This window comes from Strix uralensis, chromosome 2 (genome assembly GCF_047716275.1).
Source record: "Strix uralensis isolate ZFMK-TIS-50842 chromosome 2, bStrUra1, whole genome shotgun sequence".
NCBI classification, from domain to species: domain Eukaryota; kingdom Metazoa; phylum Chordata; class Aves; order Strigiformes; family Strigidae; genus Strix; species Strix uralensis.
The window spans coordinates 38,299,813-38,323,688 of NC_133973.1; the positions used below are offsets into that span (position 1 = coordinate 38,299,813).

A 23,876-nucleotide genomic window follows, 5' to 3' on the forward strand; every position below is an offset into this window, starting at 1 on the left:
GCTGACCAGGTGCCCCAAGGGGAACTTCAGCCAAGTGGGAGAAAATGAGGACTCATTTCAGGAGACCAAGCAGCATAGGTGATCGTCTCAGTCCATGGGGTCCTGTCCTCCCCAGGGAGCTCCCCAGGGAGCTGTCAGTGAGGACAGCCCAGGCCAGAGGAAATTGTCTCCAACCATTTTACCTGCTGTGGCCATGCTGGAAACCCTGGGGACCAGCCAGCACAGCTCTACAGAGGCTCCCATGGCACCACTGGGAAGGACAGGCTTCTCACCACTGCCACCCTGAGGTGCTCCAAGCCCAGCCTCAGGGCATGATGTCTATACGGGACATTGGGTTTGACCTTGCACAGTTGGCCAGCTCATTGACTTTGGCTGAGAAGACCAAAGCAGGAGCCATGTATGATGGGGACAGGACAACATGAAAATCAAGCCCAAAAGGAAAGAATTTGGCCTACAGACTAACTTCTTAAATGGTGCAGGACATCCCCATTTACCTTCCCCACACTTCAGTAGCAGCTCAGGTGGGTATCTTGGCTTTCAGAAAACAATTTAAAATGAAAGGCTAAAAGATCCCATCTCAGACCCTTCAGCAAGTCCACCCTGACTGTGGTGTTTACCTTTAGATTGTTCTGCTGGGGCGGATGGGAAAAACTTGCAGAGAGATTTTAAATTTTTAGCCACCCTAAAACAAAAATTCGGAGATGCAGATGTTATGAAAACAGGATGTCAGCTTTTGTCAGAAAAGATCACAGGAGGTTTGAGGGTTTTTTTATTTTAGCTGCCTCTTTTTCTCTCTCTCATTTTCTTACTCCCTCCCTCCCTCGCACCCTCCTCCCACCTCCCAGTTTCTGTCAGCACTCAGCACACGGTCAGTGAAGAGCGGAGGAGATGGCGGTGGCTGAGACACAGCTGTATGCAAAGGTGTCCAACAAGCACAGGAGCAAAAGCAGCTCTGTACTGCTCGAGTCTCTCCTCGCCAAAGGATTCCCAGCTCATATCGCGTGAGTAATGTGTTCAGCTGCCTTTGGACAGTATTTAAGATACAAGAGGTATTTCTCATAAGATCCTGACAGCAGGCAGCTTGCGTTTTTCATGAAGAGAGTGTGCTGCTTCCTGGGAGTGATGTCCCTATACAGGGATCAGACCTGTCTTGCTTTGAATTTCTTGTAGTATATTGCTCATATTGCAAAAACAACCTGCTCTATATCAATTTTTATAAATAGTGTGTATATCTGAAGACACATGCCCTTCCACATCTTCAAGTTGAGAGGCTTCATAATGAGTTAAGAAGTTGATGTTCATAGTTTGCTCTTGGGATGTATCCTCTTCCATTTTTTCTGCTTATTACTGTTATTATAAGGCAGTTAAATGTGGATGTAACTTTTATCCAAAGTTTTTTTCAAGCCTGACAAAGACCTCGTGCTGGATTTTGTCACTGGAATCTGTTTTAAAAGAGTAAGCTTTCCTGAACAAGATGCCACATAAGTCTGTCAATTTTTCTTCCTGTCTTGAATCAGGATCTTGTTCCAAAAGCATGTCCTACCTGGAAAATGTAATAGTAAAGAATGAGGCACTATTCTTGGCAACCCCAATGGATGAGAGATTAACTGGTGGCAGCTAACCAAATTAATAAAAAAGAAACGTGATGGTCACTCCTCCTCCAAACATCGCTCTGGTTGGACAGGGAAGTTTGGGGGAGGATTTTCCAACTTCTGAAGGGCAAGTATGGACACTTTAGTTCAAGCTGTTCGAAACAAACATTTTTTTATTTAAATGTCAAATAACTCCTCATAAAGATATTTTATAAAGGAGAGCAATATCTCTCCCTTTTTCACTGAAAATTAAGCAAGTTGAAAAGGCTCCATTTGTAAGTGCTGTGTTGCTTTTTTAGGAACAGCTGTGTTTAGTGGATCAACTTTAGACACGGTGAGCACAGCTTACAAGGGAACTGTGGGTCCCTTGTTCCCAGTTATGCACAGTGGAATTTTAGCTGTGCAGCTGAAAACCTGGCTCATCATTTCTCTGGTAATACTATAAGTTTTGTCACCCCAAAGTAGTAGCTAGTTTTCTAATTTTTTGTCCTGTATGTGATGTTCTTCAAATCCCTTTTGAAACACTTCCTTCTGTTACTGAGATGGCTTTGTGCTTCCCAGGTCAGAAGCAAGAAGCAGGGGCAGAAATACTATGCAAATTGACATAAAATGACAAAATGTCCAAAAGAAATTTATTTTTTAATTTATTTGCTTTTATTGACTTTAAGACCTTCAGAGTTTTGATTACGATTTTATAAAATCTTTTAGCTGTCTCTGTAGTTCCTGGATTGAACCGTAAATGAAAGTACTGAAAAATTGTTCTTTTGAGATGTCCTGGACTGAGAAAAATGAGGCTGGGTGGAAATATTACAAGATCTTTCATATTGTAGAACCAGCATGCCAAAGCAACATTTCACCAAAGAACAAAAACTAAATGCGTGAGGATCAAGCCTCACATCAAATCAAGAAAATGGGCGTCCCCTTGTGCTTACACAGAACTGAACTGTGTCAGCAGTTTCTGCTTTAGGGAAGAACCAGTTTATTCTCACTGTAAAGACACTATTTTTAATACAGATTTTCAATGGTTTGGTCCTACTCTCTAAGAGAAATTGGTATATACAGAGTTCATTCTATGCATTATCTTTCAGTCTTCACTGCTCATCTTGGAAGCATAAAATGTCTAGCCACAGCCTAATGATCTCCTGATGTGAAGGGCTTTACAAACCCTACTGGAAAGAATCCTACAGCCAAAGTATATGATGAGAGAAAAGGTGGGAACAGACACAGAGAGGAGCATAAGGGAGCAAGGAAATAGTTCTGAGCAGCCTGACAGTCTATGGTCTCAGGTCTCGCTTGTCTTACTACTTTTACAATTTTGCAGGCTCTATGATAAAAGCTGAAGTCAAACTCCATTTGGCTTCAGGGTGGTTTGCACAGAACTTCTCCCCAAGTGGGAGGAGCAGTATGGCATGAGGCAGTAAAACACTCACTTTGAGGTGTAACAAGTGGTTGACAAAGTCTGGCATCACTGACCAAGCAGCAGCAGGTGCTGACATTTCAACAGGATATGGTAGGAAGGGCTGCATGGGGAGAACAACAAAAACACAGGTTGTTCGTGTTTGATGTGATGGAGAAGGGGGACCCAGCAGGGGTGTGGAAAGAAAATGGGTGGTATTCATTCACAGAAGACACAGGCTAGTTTAGACCAGCTAGCTCATGGTTTTGCGTTGATTTGGCCATGGTAATTGATTTACTTTACAGAGAAGAAAGGTAGAAGGTAAAGCTTGAGTGGAAAGGCTCACATTAATGCTCATCCATGTTAAGCGCCCACTAAAGACCCAGACATGGTTGCACATACACATAAGTTTATTTAAATATTTTTAACAAGCCCATGTGTGGTTTTTGCACTAGAGGGAGGACAGAAGGTTAGGAGGAAGCACCAAGGATGAACCTGAGTTCTGCAGCTTAATGCACTCATTGCACTGCTGGTGCATGCTCAGGTGTCACAGAGATGGATGGATGGATGGATGGATGGATGGATGGATGGATGGATGGATGGATGGATGGATGGATGGATGGATGATAAAAATGTGAGGAGGCTAAATGAATCAATGCTCTCAGGACCCAGTGAAAAGAAAGAATGACCTCAAGAGAGAAGGGAAGAGATGACCAGATGCCAAGTAATTTAGCAGGTTTTCCTCCATATCCACTGTCTCTAATTCCCCTTCATTTCTCTTCTGATAAGTTTGTAGGTGGATTACACAGCTGGAAATGGCGTTCATGGATGCCTGTGTTACTTAAACACTGTAATCCTTCACCCATCACCTAATATTTAGTCACAAAGACTTGTTCATGTGAAGCACATAGTTGGCATTTTGAAAGCTCTAGTGAGAAAAGAAATGTGAATCAAATCCAATCCCAGAGTATGACCGTTACATTAACAGAGAGAAATGTGAGATATTGTCCCTCATCTTGGTCTGAACTGGTGACTTAAATCTAGCTCACTGCTGGCCTATGGGAGATGCTCAATCCAATATTTTCAAACCCTAAAATAAGTATGTTTTGTTTTGTTTATATGTACATGCTTGGGCATCTTGAACCAGAACATTATCCTATGAACTAAGCAACCCTGCTCTTACAGTGCATGGATGGATGGTTTACTCAACCCTAAGGAAATCCATATATTCAGTAGGGCTGTTAAGGAAACACCTCTAGAACACAAAAGAGAACATTCTGTAGGGAAGACAGGTTACCAGTCTTCAAGGAATTAAAGACCTGCAGTGGAAGAAACTATCTGGAGGGCTACAGAATGTTAATAGTTGACAGGAATAACCTAGTTGTTAAAGGTCCTGTCTTTGCAGGAAAATAGACTCGGTGACCACAGCATGTTTATTCTTTACTTTCTAGGAGTTTTCTTTCTGTTATTCTGATGAATCCACTTTTTCTAGGCAAAAAGCCTTGGCTGCTACTGGACAAAAGACAATAGAAGATGCTGCAAAATGGTAAGTACCTGTGATTTCTAAGGAGTGTTTCTGCGTTAAACCTGGCTAAAAATCCTTGTTCATGTGCTAATTCTGTCACTGAAGTTGAAGTTAGCTGCCATAAAAAGCCCTGCATCTGAGTTGGGTTTTTTTTTTTTTCATTTTAGAAAGAAAGAAAAATGAACGAGAAAGTAATAATTGTATTTGTACTTATTCTGGGAAGCAAAGTTATTTGCAGAAGGTCCAGGGTAAATCAAAAAAGCTGGGGAGGAAAAGACAGTCTTTGGCAGAAGCAGCTACTTGTACCACAGTGACATTAGTCAATTCATGGGACCGGCTGCTCTGGGCAGACACTTCTCCTCAGTTTTAAGCCTCCTGCTTATTTATGACCATGGCTGCCAAGATCTGCTCACTGCCTCTGCAAGGGGCTCCTGGGCTCTGAGCCAGGATTGCCGGCACGCACAGGGGCACGTCCAGGAAGGCGCTCAGAGGCACCTGCGGGGTAGGTGTCCTTCCTGCCTCAGCACGGTGCCCATACCTCGTGGTGTGCACCCGTGGGCAATGGGCACAGGGCCCCCAGGGGGAATCTGGACTCTCTGTCCCAAAGGAAAGAGGAAGGAAACAAGGAAAATATATGTAAATCTGTGACTGCTGTTACAAATGTGTGCAGGAATAGCATGTGCTCAAATGGCAATGGCTGAAGGCAAACAGTCCCTCTTCTTCCTTTGAGAAAGGCTCATTATAAAATAAGTTGAAAGGCTGATGTTCAGAGGGAGGTGTCATTAAAGTCAAAATCACTTGTTAGTTGTGATCCCTACTAATTTTTTTCCTCTGTACCAAGACTCCCACAGAGTATTCATATGTTATTCATATGTTGATAATTGATTTTTTTGCTTTAATCCACCTTCAAATTAAATCCAGTCTTTCCTTGCACTTTCTTCTGGGTTTTGTTGTGCTTTTCTTTTCCCCTTGATTTGATTGCTTTTTTTGTGTGTGTGTGTGAAAAGCCTGAGGACACATTTGAGAATAGCATGTTCTTCCCAAACAATTTTTTGTCAGAGATGTTACCACGCTTTACAACAATCACTCCCTATCCAACAGCTGCAAAGCCAAACATACAACATGTGAAGAAGAAGGTGAAGGATATCATCACATGGGATACAAGTTACTGATCTTTGCTTGTGCATTTTCTGGTTTGTCTTGTTTTCTTTTATTACAGCTGAATAAAAAGTCTAGCCCTTTCTGACTTTTTTGTAATCTTCAGTTAGTTTTCATTTTGTCTTTCTTTAACATTTTCTACACATTGCTTCTTTTTCCTCCTCCATTCCTCTGTTTTGAGTCATGAAAAAGGGGTAAAAATAACCCAAAAAACACTAAAAAATTTTTTTGTTGTCTTTCATTTTCAGACATTGAAGGAAGTGAAGGCACATAATAAAATGTAAAGTACACAAAAAATAAGCAGAAAAAACCCCCATTCTCCATTAGTTAGTACTTCAGAGAGAAAATCTGTAAGGACCTCTTATTTTAGCTTTTCATTTGTAAGAAAATAGCAACCTTGTATTTCCTTTTTCTGGTCTCTACTATGGATGCCTTCAACCACAGGAAACAAGAGTAAGCGGTGCAAACACTTGCTCTTTGTGATATGCTCTTGATTTCAGGTTGCACTCCCACTGCAATGATCCCTCTTTGGATGACCCAATCCCTCAAGAGTATGCTCTTTACTTGTGTCCCACTGGCCGTTTGCATAACCACCTGCAAGAGTTTTGGAAAGCGAGCAAGCACCAGTGCGGGAAAAACAGAGCCCATGAGATTTTTCCACACATCACACTCTGTGATTTCTTCACGGTAAGGAACAAAAGATGTGCAAGGGTCAAATATCAACTACTGGTGAAACTGAGGCACCTGCCATTGTCTTACACCAGAACTTCTTGGTCATCAAACTGACATGACTTATGTCCAGGCCTGCTTGTTTAATATTTGAGTGTTCAGCCCCTGTGTAGGCACCGGGGGCTTTCTTCCCACCACCCACTTTAGCTACCCACCTTAGACCTCAGCACACCTAAAAATTGGATGCTGGGGCCAGTGTGAGATGCTTCAGGGTAGCTGAGTGACACATGCCTAGCATCCGTCTAGAGCAACCCTGTGCAGTTCAGGCTGCACATAGACATGTCAGCAGGAAGCACTGCTCCCCACATGCAGCTATCAGCAGGCTTCAGAGACCGTGCCCTTTGCTGCATCAATGTTAAACCTTCCTGGCCAGGGCAGCAGTGGCTGTCTTCAGCCAGCTGTGCAGCGGCCACAGTGTTATCATAGGATGTAGACAACTTTGGTGGCCTTCTGAATGCTGGGTAACCCTCTAGAGAACTTTCCAGCAGAGCTGCTTCTCCCACATAGGTGAATATGCCAGTATCAGCAAAGACCAGCAAAAAGTCAGTGGTCTGGAAAAATCTGGAGCCACCTGGAATCCAGTTTTTGCAATTTGATGGTGTGGCACATGAACATCAGTTGCAGCTGAGATGTGCTGAAACAGACATGAGCTAGAGTAGCTGGACAAAAGTTATGCTGTTAATCATACTTTTATGCTAAACCATTACACTAAGTATAGACAGTGAAAATAAGAGTATTTTGTAGCAAAATATTGAATAGTACTGCATAGCCATTAATCACAATTATGCAGAACAAAAATCATTAATTAATAATGAATGCCATGCTCTTGAAAGGTGTCAAGTTTAAAGGCCTGCCCCTGGAAAAGACAACTGAATTGCAACCCTCACCTTGCATATCCCAGTCCCATTTCAGGTAGCATATTTCTAGGGATAAATGCACCTTCTGGTGCTGCTGCTCCTCGGCTGCCAGCAAGAGCTGACCTGGGCACTTCACAGGCAGAAAGCAAGACTCACTGACCTGGCTCCCACCTCCTTCTCCTGATCCGGCCCTCTCCTGTTTCCTGGCTCCCCACGTCTTTTACAGCTCCTGGACTCGTTGGCCCCAGAGGAGCCTGCTACATGGCACCTGCCCTGGTGCAGGATCCCACCTGCCCCTGTCCTGCCACAGCCCAGTCTGCCCAGTGCCCCCTTGGTGCATCCCTCCTCCCTGTGACCTGAGAAATGCTTGAAAGAGAAAGACAGTCTAAGCAGGAGGAGCTCCTTTATTCTCTTGTGCTCCTCCTCTTCAGCAGCTTGATGCAGTGTAAAGGCTAAATGGAGCAAATAGCTCTGTGGAGGAGAATAAAGTAGCCCAGAAATGGAGCATTGTTAATGTCCCTGTCTTTGGCTGGATGGCACAAATTCAGTCTTTGTCTCTTCACTTCTTAAATTGCTTAATTGCCACTTTTTTGTAGAAGCTGGCTCTGTACAATCCTCTAATTTGCCGTGATTAGAGCATTAAGGATCATAATGACAAAGATGTCTTACGAATTTTGCTAGGTATGTTGCTCAGCATCTGAGATCTTGAAGTTTTAACAAGAGTGTTTTCAGCTAAGGGTTTTGGGATAACAATAACACAAATTCTTACTTAGAATTGAAGAGGGAAATCATGATCTCTGGCTCATTTCAGACAGGTTACTGCACACCTCTCAGATGGTAAAATCTTTTGGTTCTTTCTTACCCAGGCTAGATACACCTCCTGGTAGAAGGCTTCATCTCCTATTCTAGCACCAGGATACTGTGCTGGTCAAACAGCCCAATATTACTGATTTTAATACCAGGAATTTCAGGCAAGTTCGTAGGTGTGTTGTCTTTCGCAGGAAGTCTAATGCCCACACTGTTTTCTGGTACTACTGTATAAGACAGGCTACAACAGCGGCTGTTGAGCCAGTGGGTAAAGCCTGCTCCTCCTCTGTTTTCTTTCAGTGTGAAGACCAGAAAGTGGAATTATTGTATGACACCTTAAAGAGAGTCGGTGACAGGTTCTCACAGTGCTTTCCGCCATCCATTTCCCTATCACTACACACATCCACCAGCTACCTTGGCTTCTTCATTGGTGACAGCCACGCAAATATACTCAAAGAGTTTGCTCTGGCATTCTCGTCAGAGGCTTCAGCCCTGGCAGGTAGGACCAACATCAGAGGGAAAATGGGTGGTCATAGCACAAATGCTTAGTCATGGTACAGAAAACATCTCCTCTGTCTTCCAGGGGAACTTAACTCATATTTTACTGCCAACAAGCACCCTTTCTTCTTACAGATTTGAAAACAACGGGGGTAGGGGAGCATGTTTTAGACTTTGAAGACACAGTACTTTTGTCTAGAAGCTGAAACGGTTGGCTGTGTAACTTGATAGGCCATTGATTGGGATATCCAAGGTGGGCAAGGATATAATACTCCCTATTCCCAGACCTCCATTCCCTTGGTGACTTCATCCCTGAGAAATAGGTCCTAATTCCCACTCCAGTGACATCCAAGGGAAACTGCATCACCAGTGGAGACTGACAGGACACAGACCCAGCATAGCTTCATCTGGGAAAAATGAGATCAATAGATCTCAGACTGGGAAAGGAATTCAAGTCCTGTTCATTTTTTTCTCCCAGCTGAAACCAGGGAGCAAATCCAGTCCAGATTTGTGAATTATTTTGGTGTGATTAAACCCATGACATTCTGCAAAACCGTTATTCAGCAAAACTATGATCTATTCTACTACAAATTACTGTGATATTTTCTGCATCATGCAAAGCATGTAAAGATAAAACAGGAAGAGCTTTAAATGACCTTTGCTTCTATGTTGTGACATGATTGTTTCATTCATAGATTGCCATGTGAAGCCCTGCCTAAAGCAGCTCCACCTTACCTTGGCTCACAAGTTTTATCCTCACCATCAAAAGACTTTGGAACAATTGGCCAAATGTATTAACCCAGGGGAGACCTGCCAGTGGGTAGCTGCTCTCTACTCACGGGACATGCGTTTTGTGCATTACCAGGTACTGTCATCAGATTTGCTTAATTTCCTAAACCCGCAGTTGGATGCTTTGCTACAGTCATCTTGCCTTTTTTTTCATTAAGAAAATCAGTGCATGCACAGTACAGTGTTTCAAAAAGCATGGTTATTTCAAGTACCTCTTTTGGTTGAAAATTTGTACTCATGAATCAGTAGAAGATACCTTTATGCTTGACCTGCATGTCAGCAAGGTCTAATTCCAAACTCCAGCAGAAAAAAATAATCTTACCATGGCATGAGAAAATAAAAGAGACAGAAAATGATGACTCTTGAATATTTGCCAGGATTTGTCAGTCACAGCTTTGCAGTAAAATTCCATTCAGCAAAATTAGTTTTCTCAATTGTTCCAGACATGATGGAAACTGCACAGATTAAGTATCAGTGAGCAAGGCCCAGTTCTCGCTGATGATTTTCTGCTTAACAGATTCTTAGTTAAAACTAGTTCACATTTTTCCAGTTCTCATTTCCAAATTTAAATTATGGAATGATCAATATTTTTTAGTCAGATCAGTACATTGCTTTGTCATAAGTCCCATATTGGATTTTGGTCACACTCAAGAGAGCTGCAAGTAATCACAAAAATAACTGATAATGCTTTTGTTATATTTGCTTTCAAATAAGTCTGTACTAGTTTGGGAAAAAAGTACTTTTATGAAAACCAAGTGCCTATTTTTACACATACTGCAAATGCAGTAGTGTCTTCCTTTTTCTCTGCCGAAGTGTCATTAAAGAGCACGTTGTAAAGTGGAAAATAGTACCTGTCAGTATGTCCAGTAGCGAGTCAAACAAGCATCCCCTGAACCGCTGTGGTACATGCAGAAGCGTGCTCTGGGCAGCAGCCTGACCCTGCTCTGTGTTCCCCCCAGACACTGAGGGCCCTCTTCCAGTACAAGCCCCAGAACATCGATGAGCTCATGATCAACACTGGGGACTTCATCTACGTTGACCCAACGCAGCAGTCTGATGTGAGTGAAGGCTGGGTGATCGGGACCTCCCATCGGACCGGCTGCAGAGGTTTTCTTCCCGAAAACTACACTGAGAGGGCCAATGAGTCAGACACATGGGTTAAGCACAGGTAAGTTGGGGTTTCATGGGTGTTTCTTTATGTCAGTCGCTATTGCTGCTGGGGAGCTGTGGCAGATTTCCTCCTCGCCATGAGCTGTGGGCTGCCAGGTGGGAGCTGGAGGTGGCGTGGGCATAGGAGAAGGTGGTCCTGGGAGTCTGGGTGGGATGGTGAGACTTCTGAAAGAAAAGAGATAGGACACGCACCCAGAGACATCCAGAGTTCATTATATCAGCTGCTCAAAGAATGACCCCTCTTTGCTCTTCAACAACCTGAATATCCAAATGAATTTTGAAAGACCACGTTCTGCCAGGCAGGCTGAGTCTTCAGCTCAGCTCACTGCTTTCTCTTTTTTCTCATTTCAAGAGCTTGCAAAGTTTACTTGAAATGAAACCACACGAAGGTTACTCCACCACCTTAGGCCCACCCTCGTCTTGTTGATTTACCCTGTATCAGCAGGCATCTGTCTGGCTTCCTGCACTTTGCTCTGCAGCTGATAGAGAGGCGGATGGTACTTCTAGATTAGAGCTGTAGGGAGGTGTAGGTGCACTTCTTGCTGAGTCCTCAGAGACAGAGAGGAGGCAACCAGGTAGTATTTCCTGCTTGAAGGTCACACTTCAGCAATGTTGCACCCAATATATGCCATCAGTTCATAATATTTTAACCTAATTTTTACTGGGCATATTCTAAATCAAGAGCGAAGTGATGAAGTGGTTTGCAAGTGTGCAAAAAACATTGAATGGAACATGAATCCTGACTTGCACATGTCCATAGACAAAATCATGACTTAAAAGTCCCTTCTGTTTGCATGTTTGCCCATAAGTTTGTGTGTGTATTGCTTCTGTTTTTTCTGCAGGGAATATGTTTTTGTAACAGCTTCAAGATTCTTCACCCAAACTGAAAATGAACCTAGTGTAAAGCTGAATGGAGAAGTCCATAATCCTAGTATGTCAAGGAGCATAACCAATGTACTTTCTCTTCAGGTAACTGGCTTTTTTCCATTTCTTATCTATGCCATATGCTTGTGCAAGGTATATTATTAATTAAAAGCATTTAATAAATTTAATAGTATCTTCCTTTTTCTCCCTCAAATTTTCATGATATGGTGCAATGCATATATAGATATATATACACACACTCATATGATCATGCTGTATGGTGTAATATATCATAAATATTTTGTAAAGTCTGTGATGTATATTAGTCTTGCCTTCTTTCATAAAACTCTTCTCATTACTGTCATAATAGCACAATATATGACTTCTCTGCTCAGGTTTCTCTGTTCACAGCCTTACAGGGCAATATGTGCAGAGGTATGGTGACAAGCCTGACAAATAAGATGCAGGCACAGCTTCCCCTGACTTTCATATGGGTTTGTAGCAGAGTAATTAGAACAGAATTAGGCTCATTATTCATTGTTACTTTTATGTCCTGATTCTACAGATGTCACTCTGGTGGTTTACATGGTCCTAGATCTTAGCACATTTAAATGTCTCATCTTCTTTTGTATGTTTAGATACATAGCTAATGCAAATAACTGCATAGAACTGCAGCAAGAGAACAACTAGCTGGAAAGGTTAGCAGCACTGATGGGATCAGATTTTTGTTCTAGATTCAAAATAATCATGTATCAATTTTTTTCCAGGTTTTCCACTGGTTTTCTGGTAGGAAGAGCAAAACAAATAAGGACTCTTTTTTCACCTACAGCACATTTGCACTTGCACCGCCTTATTGGCTCTGACTGTCAGGGATGCCAAGATGGTTCTTTCTGGCACACTGATGTGCTGCAGAAACCCCTTAGGGCTTGCTGGCCACACGGCCTCTCTTCTTGCTGTGCTGGGGAATAAACCCAGGTTCATCTGTGTTAACATCAGAGAAACCTGAGGGCACCTTGAGGGAACTTCCATCCTGGGGCCTCCTACGTCACTGTGTGTATGACTGTAAGACAGAAAATTCTGCACAAGTCACACATCTTTTCACTGGCTCTTGATTGCTCTTGGCTTCTCTTATCTAGCTCAGACCTGTGGCAGAGCTACTGCTTGACCTGAGAAACACATTTTGCAGATGTGCATGTCTTCAGTCTAGAGTTTCCCCGGCCTCTGGGTTCCTTCCAAGCAGAAGAGCAAGACCACAAAACCTTAGTTTTACACTCTGTGGTGGCTGATTTGTGTTTCATGGCAGAAATCCAATAGTGTTTAGCAGAATACATGAATATCAATCTCATACCACTTCTTAAGAATTCCCTTCTCTGCTGCTGAAGATACACATCACTAACCTCAGTGCTACAACAGTAACACTGTGATGGGTTACTGTTGAAAAAGCTTTAAAGCCTTTGACCTGTTCTTCCTTATCTTCTCATCTGTATTTAACGTGCATTGTATACTAACCCCAAACTACTTAGAACTTACTTGTAATTCCATGCAGTCTGAGTTAAAAAGTGGCCTTGGAGGAGATCTGAGTTCACTGTTGACTTGGACACACAGTTATGAAAATGTAAAAGTGGTGTTTTCATTAGGAAAAGAAGGACAATCTTGGTGTTAGTCCTGGTGTAGAAAAAAGCATTACCACTTAAATCTTAGCTAGTTTCCCTCTTTTGTTTATATCAGCCATATGATATGTATTAAAATTATAATTCCTTCCCACACTGGAATTAAAAGATCTGTTATCAGCACTGCCTTTCACTAGTGTAAACACAGAGTTAAAACCTAATCTGTAGCCCATGAAGGTCAGTGATCTCCTTCATTTGCCTTCAGTTGAGAGCCAGTCAGGCTTGCTATTGTCCTAAAGATAGGCATCTATTATAGCAGCTCCTTTCTCTCCCCCTCTGTGCCTTTTATCTAACCTCCCAGGACAGGTCTGCTTCTCCTTCCTCCATCAGGCAGCATCCAGGAATGCAGAGTTTTCATGCAGTTTATGTATATTATTGTAATGAAAAACCCTTTTTGTACATCTGTCTCAGAATGTCACCCTGCGAAGAGGTGTGCTGGTGATGCGCCATGGGGAAAGAGTTGATCAGGTCTTTGGCAAATCTTGGCTTCAACAGTGCTTGACTGCAGATGGTGAGTAAGATAATGGGAGGATCTGAGCAAATCAAAAGAAAATCAAAAGCAAATCTGAGAAATTAACTCCAGTTATGGGTACAAGAGATATAGTCTCCTACAAGTAAATGTAAACATTGACACAAACAAGTGAGTAACATTGGCAAGTCAGACACAGCATTGCTTTGACCTGCAGGTAATCAGTCCATAATGTCCTAAAGTCCTTCATGTTTATGTGAATAAACTCTGCAGAACAAGCAAAGCTCTTGTGATACTGATGGATGTGTGTCTCACTGATGGATGCACAAAACATAAAATCTCTAGCTCACTACACAAGGTGGTAACTCTCAGACTCTTCCACCTTTCCGTGCTTGAGTCAGAATCATGGTCTGTTGATCAGAGTCATGTCACTAGTCAAACCTGGGGAACAAGAGCAAGAACAAACCATGGTGGAAATGAGATGTCAGCACTGACCTAAATGAAAAGCTGAATTTCTTGGCCCTCTCTCTCAAAAAAAAAAAATAATGTTTTGGGGTGAAGAGTACTGACCCAGAACAGGGAAATATGTGTCAAGAGAAAGGAGGAGAAGAAGAAGATGGGAGTTCAGAAGAGAGAGCTTTATGCTAAAAGTCTCCATTGTCATGCTGGAGATCTCCTATATTAAGGGTGAGAAATTCACACTAGGTAATGACGGTGGTACCTTCTGACTGCATAATCAATTCATTGGTTTCATTTTTCTTCAGTGGAAATGTTGGGTTTTGTCATTTTGGCAATGGTAAAATAACAACGATATGGAGTGTATTTTTGTTTCATTTGAGCCCCACAAAGCTGAATTCTCATGATTTCCTGTCCTCTCTCTCCTCCCCCTGCCCCCAATCTGCTTCTTCAGAGCTTGCAGGAGAGGTGCTATTTTGTTAGGACTTGATTTCACAAGCCAGTGTTGTGATCTTAAAATGTGATCTCTTTAAGGTAATAGTAGTCACCAGGTTTTTTCATCAGTGAGGCACTGACTATGTCTGTAGTACTGAAATAATTCTGTAGGCATATGAGTTCAGGCACTGCTCCATGATCCCCCAAACTCCTTAGTTATTAGCTGTCTCCTTGGCGTGGTCTCGGCTGAAGGCAGCTCCCCCTCTCTCACATGGTTTCCAGGCGAGGTTTGGGGAGAGAACTAGTCGGTCCCCAGTGAACAGACAGTGTGGGTGTTTGTAGGTGGAGGGAAGAGAGACTAGCTCCTTGGGCAGGTGCTCTGCTTCATCACTTGCCATCGTGGCCAGAGAACAGGCCTTGACCTGTTTAATTTGTCGGTTGACATGTCACTCTGGGCTGAGTTTTCAGAACCAGTCATCAAACCATTCAGAAGAAACAAAGCCATTATAGTGAAATGCCTGTACATTCAGCTGCTGCCTCCCTCGTGCTGCAGCAAAATGTCCCACCTTGTTTCAGGAAGATACTACCGAGCAGATCTGAACTTCCCTTCCACCCTGCCGAAGCGGAAAGACAGCATGAAGCATTTTGAATATGATCCTCCTTTATCTTGCTGTGGTATTTTCCAGTCAAGGCTCATAGGTAAGCTGGATAATATTCTACTGCAAATGTAGGGGTTTGGGAAGCAGGCTTTCATCATCTGCAAAAACTCATACTGGCTTTGCAGTAGAAAAACTTCCTAGCAGTACTCATCGTGGTACCCCTTCTCTATAGGCAGTCACTGCAAGATGTTATTAAATAGTAAAATAGAGAGTGGGGCTGGTTGTTCATCTTTGAGACCCATTCTGTCACTTCCTATCAAAGAAAGTTAAAAGAAAAAAGCTGCAACACTACCTGTGCCCTGCTGCTTGTCTGCAAGGGACTAATGTCTTATGCAGTTGTCACTGAATGAGCAGTGAGGAGTGAAGGGACTGGACATGGGAAGCAGGTTCACAGTCAGCAGAGTGTGGTCACCTCACCACAAGTACCTGGCAGCTGGGCAGTATGGGTTGGTCAACAAAATTCACTCACCAGATGAAGTTGTTTCTGCTCCCTGAGCAAGCATGCCTGACTGTGACTATGCAAGTCTGATGCAAATGTCTCTGGTGATTCACTTACATGGAGACAGCCAAATGCCTAACTGCTGTTTGCAGATTTGGAGTAACTCTTCTGTAATTATCTTTCCAACGCTCCCTTTAAATTTGCTGTTGCAACTGGAATGAGCTTTCTAGTGAGCTGCGTCAGCCGACAGTGTGAAAAAAAAGAATAGAAATGGGCTGTCAATTCATCTAGCCCTCATCAATGAAACAGAAAAGCTCCAAGCTGGTTTTTGCAGAAAGTATTTTGCAGTAGTTTCTCATCTACTGCGATTTGTATAAGAGCGACTCACTTTGCTGTTCCTGTCCAGGAGAAGCTCTGCTGGACCAGGAGGTGACAGTCAGCTACGTGTACTCGTCACCTGCACTCCGCTGCATACAGACAGCTCAACACCTGCTGCAGGGTAAGGCAGCAAAACCGGCCAGGTGCTTTTGCCATGGTGAAAATGTCTTCGTCAAACTTCTGTGAAGTCTCTGAGATGAGCAATTAAGAAGATGTATGACTTTGTGGTTATTTGTGGTTATATTTAAGCAGGAAAGAAAAGGTGGTTTTGTTTAGCTGGTAATACAGACAGTAATAAACCTGCTGACACGTGTACAGTCTGCAGAGTATGATCCCATTAACCCTTCTTTTTTCCTCTCCTGTCCCTTCCCAGAGGTTCACAGTTTATTACCATGTTTACGTCAGAATTACGATGGGAGTGCATTTCTTCTGGGAACTAGTGCCACTTAGTAACCTCTCTTGAGAATAATCAACAAAATAATGTGTCTTTTGACAGGACAATTCCATTTCTAACACTGTAGGACAATTTATTGCCCCACCGAGGACCACTGAGCAAAATGCTATATAAAAATGGTAAACCAGTTCCTGTCTAAAGTTTATTCAGATTGCAACATTACTGAGATCTTCTATTCTCTTCTGTACCTTGCAGATCATCACAAGAGAGCTCCATAAATAATAATGATAATGATGATGATAATAATAAAAATAGTAATGTAATAATTTGTAGTGCCTCAACATTAGTCAGACAAGAATATAATGGTGGCTTCATTTAATCAACACAATCCTCTTTTGCTTGACAATAAGTAATTCATTTTCATTAATGAAAGTACTACAGCAAAGAAGGCAGAATGTATAGCCTGAATGTAACACTTTGAGTGTACCTTTCTCATCTTAAGAAATACTTCTTGTTCTTGCAGGGCTTAAATTAGATCAAAAAGTCAAAATCAGAGTGGAACCAGGACTGTTTGAATGGACCAAGTGGGAAGCAAGCAAAGTAATTCCCAACTTCATGACTGTGACAGAACTAGCAGAGGCATCTTACAAAATAGATACAAGTTACAGGTAATTGCTCTGCATCTAGCTGTTGAAGTTCCCCCACCCCCCACCCCGAGATACCTCCTTGTCTTTTTATATGTCATAACCCATTATGAACATTGCAAAAACTGGGTGATTCTGATCAAATTCAAGTCTGCATGATCTGTTCCCAAAATAAGTTATGCTGTCAGCTGTCTTGTGGCAAAAGTCAACTTTGCTGCTCTGACACAGAGGCACACATGCACCCTTGGCAATGTGTGTGTACGTAGCACGTGGGTGCACCAGCACAGGCACAAACATCTGACACTTGTATGGGACCAGCACTGCTTTGGTGTCGCCTTCAGCTCTGCTGGCTCAGGCCCATGGTTCGTCATGCACAAGCATAGCTGTATTACAGGCATTAGTGTCAGGTACAAGTAGGTTTGTTTTTAACTTTGGCTTATGTGAAGCACACTTTACAAATGTGAAGAATAACCTGTCAGGTAAATAACATTCTGGTTTTCAGTGACAAAGAAATGTGACCCTAGAAAAGGTTAGCAAGCCCTTTACTGAGGGTCTGCAGGGCAGCAGCAAGAAGTCTGCCCCATGGCAGAGGGTGAGCACAGGCTGGGAGGTGGCAGGGAGCACAGCTCCATGCCTGAAATGTCACTGGTTTATGTCACTGAGGCAACAGCCACAAGAGCAAGAGAAAGCAAGGGGTCACCCCCATGCACCCTGGGGCAGAGCCATGCAGGGTCTGGGGTCTGGGGAGAGAGAGGTGAGCCCTACACGAGCCAACTGTCCTGGTTTTGGGGACAGGCAGGATAACAGTGTTTCACTAATTGCGTTTGTGCCAAATTTGGTTGGGGAGGGGCATCGTTTGGTTTTGAGTTGCTCAAAGATTAATACTGTGTTCAGCAAGGACTTTTTGGGGCCCACACAGCTTGGGGTGGGGTGATGCCTTTTCTGAGTGCTTGCAAACCACAGCAGGGCAGGAAATGATAAGCCTCCAATTCAATCTAGCTCCTCATCTCGCTCACAAACCAGGCTGCTCTGTGTTCGCAGTGCACAGCCAGATCCAGGAAATTACTCAGCTAATAAAAGTGAGTGTCTGTGGGGTTTCCCACATATACAAGAAAGGAGGAAAGGAAACTTCTCATGTCTTAATGCATTTCTTACAGCCAAGAAAGTGTCTTCATTTGAAACTGCATGAAGGAATAAAATCCTTCATTTTCTTGGATCATAGTGCTTTCTGGTATGTTCTATCACCAACAGACTGTTTTTCCTAGCTTTTTTGGTACAAAATCACTTGTCTCAAAAGAAAGTGTGCAAATGCAGACCAGTGGGACGTTCAGAGGGGAAGCTCTGAAGCAATACTAACTGCAGAGGTCAGACCCCTCACAGCTCACTCAGGTCCGGGCAAAAATAGGGCAGATGAGTTATAAACTTACACATGCGATGCCAGTTTCTTCCCATCACATGTGGGGTTCAAAATCCTCAGGTCCCAGGGGATGGTTTTACTATATTCACCCACTGCAAATGACAATCTTCAACTGGGTTAAGTCCCTCAGCATTCCCTGTTAGCAGTGGACCTGACCCAAATTCTCCTGTTTCCAGTGCCACTAAGAGACAATGTGAGTGGTGCTGAAACATTTGCTGCCCATGCTTTGTGTGCTGAGATGAAATCACCTTGAGGTTCACTGCATCCAAGGGCAGATATCTAAGAGCTGGGTGCCTTGGCTGCGATGATTAGTTAGCATCCTTCTTGTTGGTGGAAAGAAGGGGACTCCCAAGACAGAGATTTTCCATCTTAGCCTATGTTAGACACTTAAGATAGCATGAATTGCTCTCTGAAGGGACTTGTCTCCATTGACCTAGCCAGACACTTGAGTTGTAGGCAGCTAAGGTTGGGTGAGATTAACTCTGCCTCTCTCTTCTCTCACGTTCTCACAGCAGCAGAAGTTTGGCAGGTGCTCCCTGTCCCAAAGCAGGATGAACTCTGCCTTTGCTGTTCCTGCTGTTAAAGACTGTCAGTCTCAGTGTAATCTGCTTATTTCTTCCCTTTTCATCCTTTGCATGGAGGACAGACCCTTCCTTTCCTCTTCACAACAGCATTTTGCAGACTGTTATCATGGCCTTCTTCAGCCTTTCATCTGAGCTGAACTCTTTCCATCCTCCCTCACAGCCTGTGCTTTCTGGACCCCTGTTCACTGCTCCTCTCTGGATTTTCATTTGTTGGTCCTCATCTCACTTGCCCTGTAACACTCACAGCTGGAGACAGCACTACCACTGAGACCTTAGCCTAGGCTGAGCACTCCTGTTGCTATTTAGCCTGGAAACCACCCGGACCAATGCTGGGGATGCTCAGTTCTGCTGCAAGATAGCTGGTTAATAGTGGTAGGTAGATAACAGGGTTAATACTGAAGGGACTGAGGTGCCAACAGGACAGCACATTTTAAAAAATTGCAGCTCTGACAAAGGCAGACTGGTTTTGAATACCCCAGTCGAGACTTGTCCAATCTAGCCAGCATTAATATTAGCTATGATTAACAATCCAGCATGAGCCTTTCACTACTTCTGCCATTTGTGCTGACATAATGTACTGAGGATTCACCTGTGACAGTACACTGTGATACCATAACTTACTACAATATATTAATCTAATTTCACTCTTTCCTATTCACTGAATAAGGAGACAATCAAATTGGGGTAAGGGGGGCAGTTGTTTGTAGAAAAAAAAGTTAACACCCTGTATTTATCACAACACATGGCTAACTGTTTGCCAGCTGCAGCAGTAAAGACTTCCCATTCCTGGAGAAGACAGATAGAGAAGATGACATGAAAAACTGGAAGTGAGTTTGGGGACTTTTTATTTTGTTGCCAAGAAGCCCTGACTCAGGCATCAGCTAAGTGGGTAGATATTAAAGACAGCAGCCCATTGAGAGGCAGCAAATGACTGTGGTCCTGCTGCCTATCTTGCTCTGGGAAGGCTGTCAGGGCCTCCCATCATCCAGAATGTGGTGTTCCCACTGCCTACCCTTAGCACTGCTGGCCACTGCACAACAGGGCCCTGCAGGCTCTTCCTTGCTGCCCCCTGGGGCTGGACAGAGCTGGTGTCCTGGAAGCTCCTGCGGAGCCTTGGAATGGGTCCGTGAAGGGTGCATGGTCTCCATCAACCCAAGCCCTACCAGTCCTGTGGGGCTCCCCTGATTCGCAGCCGTTTGAAGGTCTGGCTCTTACTTTTTTGGGAAAATATTTATTCAGTGCCTGAAGAGGCCCGGTATATAAAAGAAGAATGCCTGGTCTCAGTAGAAGTGCTCAGATACTTAGGAGTGGTGCATTGTGATTAATGTCTCTGGAAACACTTTTTTTTTAACTCTAAGAGTGAAAGTCTTCACTATCCATTTGTCCAGCTAATGCAGATATGCCTCGTTTGTTGTTGATTTTGATTTGCTTTGTTTATTAAGGAGACTAACACTGAGGCACCAAATCTTGAAAGCATTCACATCATCACTGGCTTGCCTTGGTTTGAACTCACTCAGCATTGCTAGAGATGGGCAGCTCTGCAAGTCTGCAGTCCATAGCTGGGAAGTGATCCTTGCTGACAGAATTGCTCAAACCTTAAGCTTTTTTTAGACATGAATCCTACTTTAAATAACCTCCACTGTAAACTACAAGTTTTATTAAAGCATGATTTTCCCTGCATCTGGTGTTTTATGAGCTATGAGATTTAGCCATAAGATTTAATGGAAATTACTGGGGAGGAAGCTAATGCTTCATGCAAGCTGAGGTAGCTGTATGTTAGCCAAGTCAGCAGATAAACCTATATCCTTCTAACCAAGTGCCTTTTCTCTGGTACAGCCATTCAATAGTGTTAACACTATCCCAGTATTCATCTAGATTAATATATATTTGTGATTTTATTGTCAGGGGTAACTTCCCACTCTCTTCTCTGGTACCATCGGAAAGTTATGAAGACTATGTAAGCAGAAGCTCTGCGGTTATAAAAAAGATCATCAATGCTTGCCCCAGCAAAGGTAAAGGTTTCAGATCTTTTTATATTCTGTCAGACACTTTCAGTAGCAGGAACTGGCAGAGATTTGCCAACAGAAACACATTTAACATGAGTTGTTGGTATTGCACAGAGCTCAAGGTAGACTCTTAGTCCTTGTCCTGGGCTACACTAAATGAAAATACATGCAATTTATGAGATAAAAATGAAAAAGAAAAATTAAACAGAAGACAGTAGAGTACTAAATCACAAGAGTATACTCTTTGCTGAGTCTTTCTACATTGAGATATAGCTCAGCATAAGATAATACAGTTTTCTGGAAAGCTTTTTTTTCTCTTTTCCTAGCAAATACTTTCTCTCACTAACTGGCATGCCTACAACACACCAGACTTTCTGATCAGCACAATACACCCTCCCACATTATCATAAAGGTCTGCAAAGATGAACAGCCCCAAAAAAGCATCATACCTATCTGCCGATGGGTAACCTGACAGTGCTGCAGCTCCTTTACTACTTTTATTTGCTTTTTCTGGTGCATCAGGTGTCATCCTCATTGTGGGCCATGGCTCTTCCTTGGCATCTTTCACCCGACCTCTGATAGGGCTCCCTGCCAGAGACAGCAGCGACTTTGCCCAGGTGGTACGAAAGGTAAGAAGATTTTTTTTCAGCAGGAAGCTTTCTTTTTGTTTTATTATATGTTCAATAAGGAGTTTGCTTACGTGGTGAGACATGTGTGTAACTGCATGCCAATACCAATTACATTAGCTTTCTCATTACAAAGGGAATCTCATGTAGTTTTAGCAAAGTACTGGAGGTCAAGAGGATTTTCTCCCGGTGAACAGTATGTGACTAGCAGCTAAGTCTTTGGAGATTTTCATCCAACTCTCCTGGAAAGTCAATGCCAGGTAACACCTACGGACAAAAGGCACATTTGGAAACCTCTCCATCTGGACCTAGACTCCTTCCTTTATAAACAGGGCTAAGAGCCTTCCCTCTCCTCCCCATGGTGTTGTGAGTGTAACCTGCAGCTACATTCCGTGAGTCACTCTTTAAGAAGCTGTGTGTTTTTCGAGACACTGTAAGTTCTTAACTTTGGTGCTCAGCTACAGAATGAAGTGGAGAAGGGTTTTCTTGCCAGCTTCACAAGTGGGGCCTGTGCTTGAGACTTGGTCGCCAAGGCTTTTTGTTTACTTTATTTGTGTATTATCACCAGTGGCAGAATTCTTCACTCCAATTTTCCTTACCATCTGCCTTTGTATGACCAACCAGAGAATTCAGTCAATGCATAAGAAGGACTGAATATATTTTGATCATCAAACCCAAGTCTGAATGTGGGATGATGACACAAGTTCAGCTTTCACCCCACAGGTCTCCAGTCTGTTTTTAGTTCATTTCAGAAGTGACAAAATGTCCTCGTCTCTCCTCCCAGAACAGTCTCAGGCTCTGCTCTCTTCTGTAGCAAAGCCTCCTCTTTTATGCCAAAGCAATGACCCTGCTAGTAACTCTGTTGGTAACTTCTTTCCTAGATCCCTTCACTGGGCATGTGTTTCTGTGAAGAGCTGAAAGAGGAGAACAAATGGCAGATGGTCAACCCACCAGTGAAGACGTTAACTCATGGAGCAAATGCAGCATTTAACTGGAGAAACGGTATCGTGGAAGATTAGAAGGATGGCTCTGCCTTTGCAGTTGTCAAAAATGAGCCAAAGACAGGTTATGGTTCACCACAGTCCAGTGATTCATCCAGAAGACTTACAGAGATTGGGAAGTACCCTCTCTGAGTTGCCAAAGCACAGAAAGACACTTCCAAGTTTGGGGCCTGAATTTTGTTTTTATTTCAGTGGCTGAGAAGAAGGAACCTGGGAACTGACATGCAAGTGAGAAGTAACTCTTCTGGTGGTGAAGAAAGTACCTTTTAAACTTTTCTGAGAGTACAAACATTTAATAAATACCGAACTACCTGATTATAAATTCCACTGCTAAAGGCACTAAAGTAGACAATGTTGCATTTTCCAAGACCAAAATACATCCAGTAAGAATTGCTTTTTTTCATACACTTGGATATTTTCAGAGAAGCAGAGAAACTGGGACTGAAAAAAAGCCATCTCCTACCCAAAGAGACCAGCTCTACTTAAAGCGACTGGGTTTCCTGTTTACTCCGTCAGTTCCGCAAGAGCAAATACCACACTGACTATTTATTTACCTCTTCTACAAAGGTGTTCCATTTTCTATCACAACAGCTCCCCATTCAGTAATTCCTGAGTGATCCATATTGCAAAAGAGACTAAATGATTCTTTTTTAAAGAAAACTGAACTGATTGATTTACTATTGCTGGGACAAAGAAAGAAACCCTTTGTTACTGTATTAGTGACAAAACTGTGATGTGAGCAACTCTAACTGCTGAACACTTCCTGAGATGGCACTTGCAGGACAACAGCTTTGCTTTGTGCTGTTCCATGCTAAATTGTATAAATGGTGACACACCTACCAGATGGGTCGCCCAAAAGGTGTCTGTAGTTCTCTTGGTGATTTGTTTAATTAAGGGAATGTAGCCCTAAAATTTTATACACAAACAGGAACATGCCTTTCCACAGTCTGTTTTCCTTTCTAATTTTTTTTTTTCTAGTTATCTTCTCAGATAACTACCTCTGGGAAAGCACAAGTGTTTCTTTCAATGAAAGGAAAAAATGGAAGTTTCTCTTTCCCTCTTAGCATGACTAAAAACATTTTCATTTTCACTCTTCATCTCCCTGCTCCTTCTTGACATATCTCTGCATTCATGCCATTAGCCATCAGGACATGTGGTAGAGCCCCTCCAACATCCAGGCTTTAGGGTTGAGAGGTGTCTGACAAGTACCATTATCTGTGGGTGTGGAGATTTCATATCTTGATCTTGCACCTGAAATGTTTCATTTTGACTTTCCGGCTTTGGTGAAGTTGCTTGAGCTCTTACTTTTCTGA

General features: G+C 42.9%; 1 protein-coding gene across 1 annotated transcript; it reads left to right on the forward strand.

Annotated features, from left to right (window-relative positions):
* The first annotated feature begins 846 nt into the window (after positions 1-846).
* On the forward strand, positions 847-23,424 carry UBASH3A (ubiquitin associated and SH3 domain containing A). Its single transcript, XM_074858411.1, has 14 exons — positions 847-1,001; positions 4,481-4,534; positions 6,172-6,358; positions 8,365-8,563; positions 9,258-9,427; positions 10,311-10,519; positions 11,364-11,490; positions 13,467-13,566; positions 14,992-15,114; positions 15,920-16,012; positions 16,809-16,953; positions 20,836-20,942; positions 21,459-21,565; positions 22,444-23,424. Exons 1-14 carry the CDS (start codon positions 889-891, stop codon positions 22,579-22,581), a joined length of 1,872 nt encoding a protein of 623 aa, XP_074714512.1. The 5' UTR covers positions 847-888; the 3' UTR covers positions 22,582-23,424.
* The last annotated feature ends 452 nt before the right edge of the window (positions 23,425-23,876 follow it).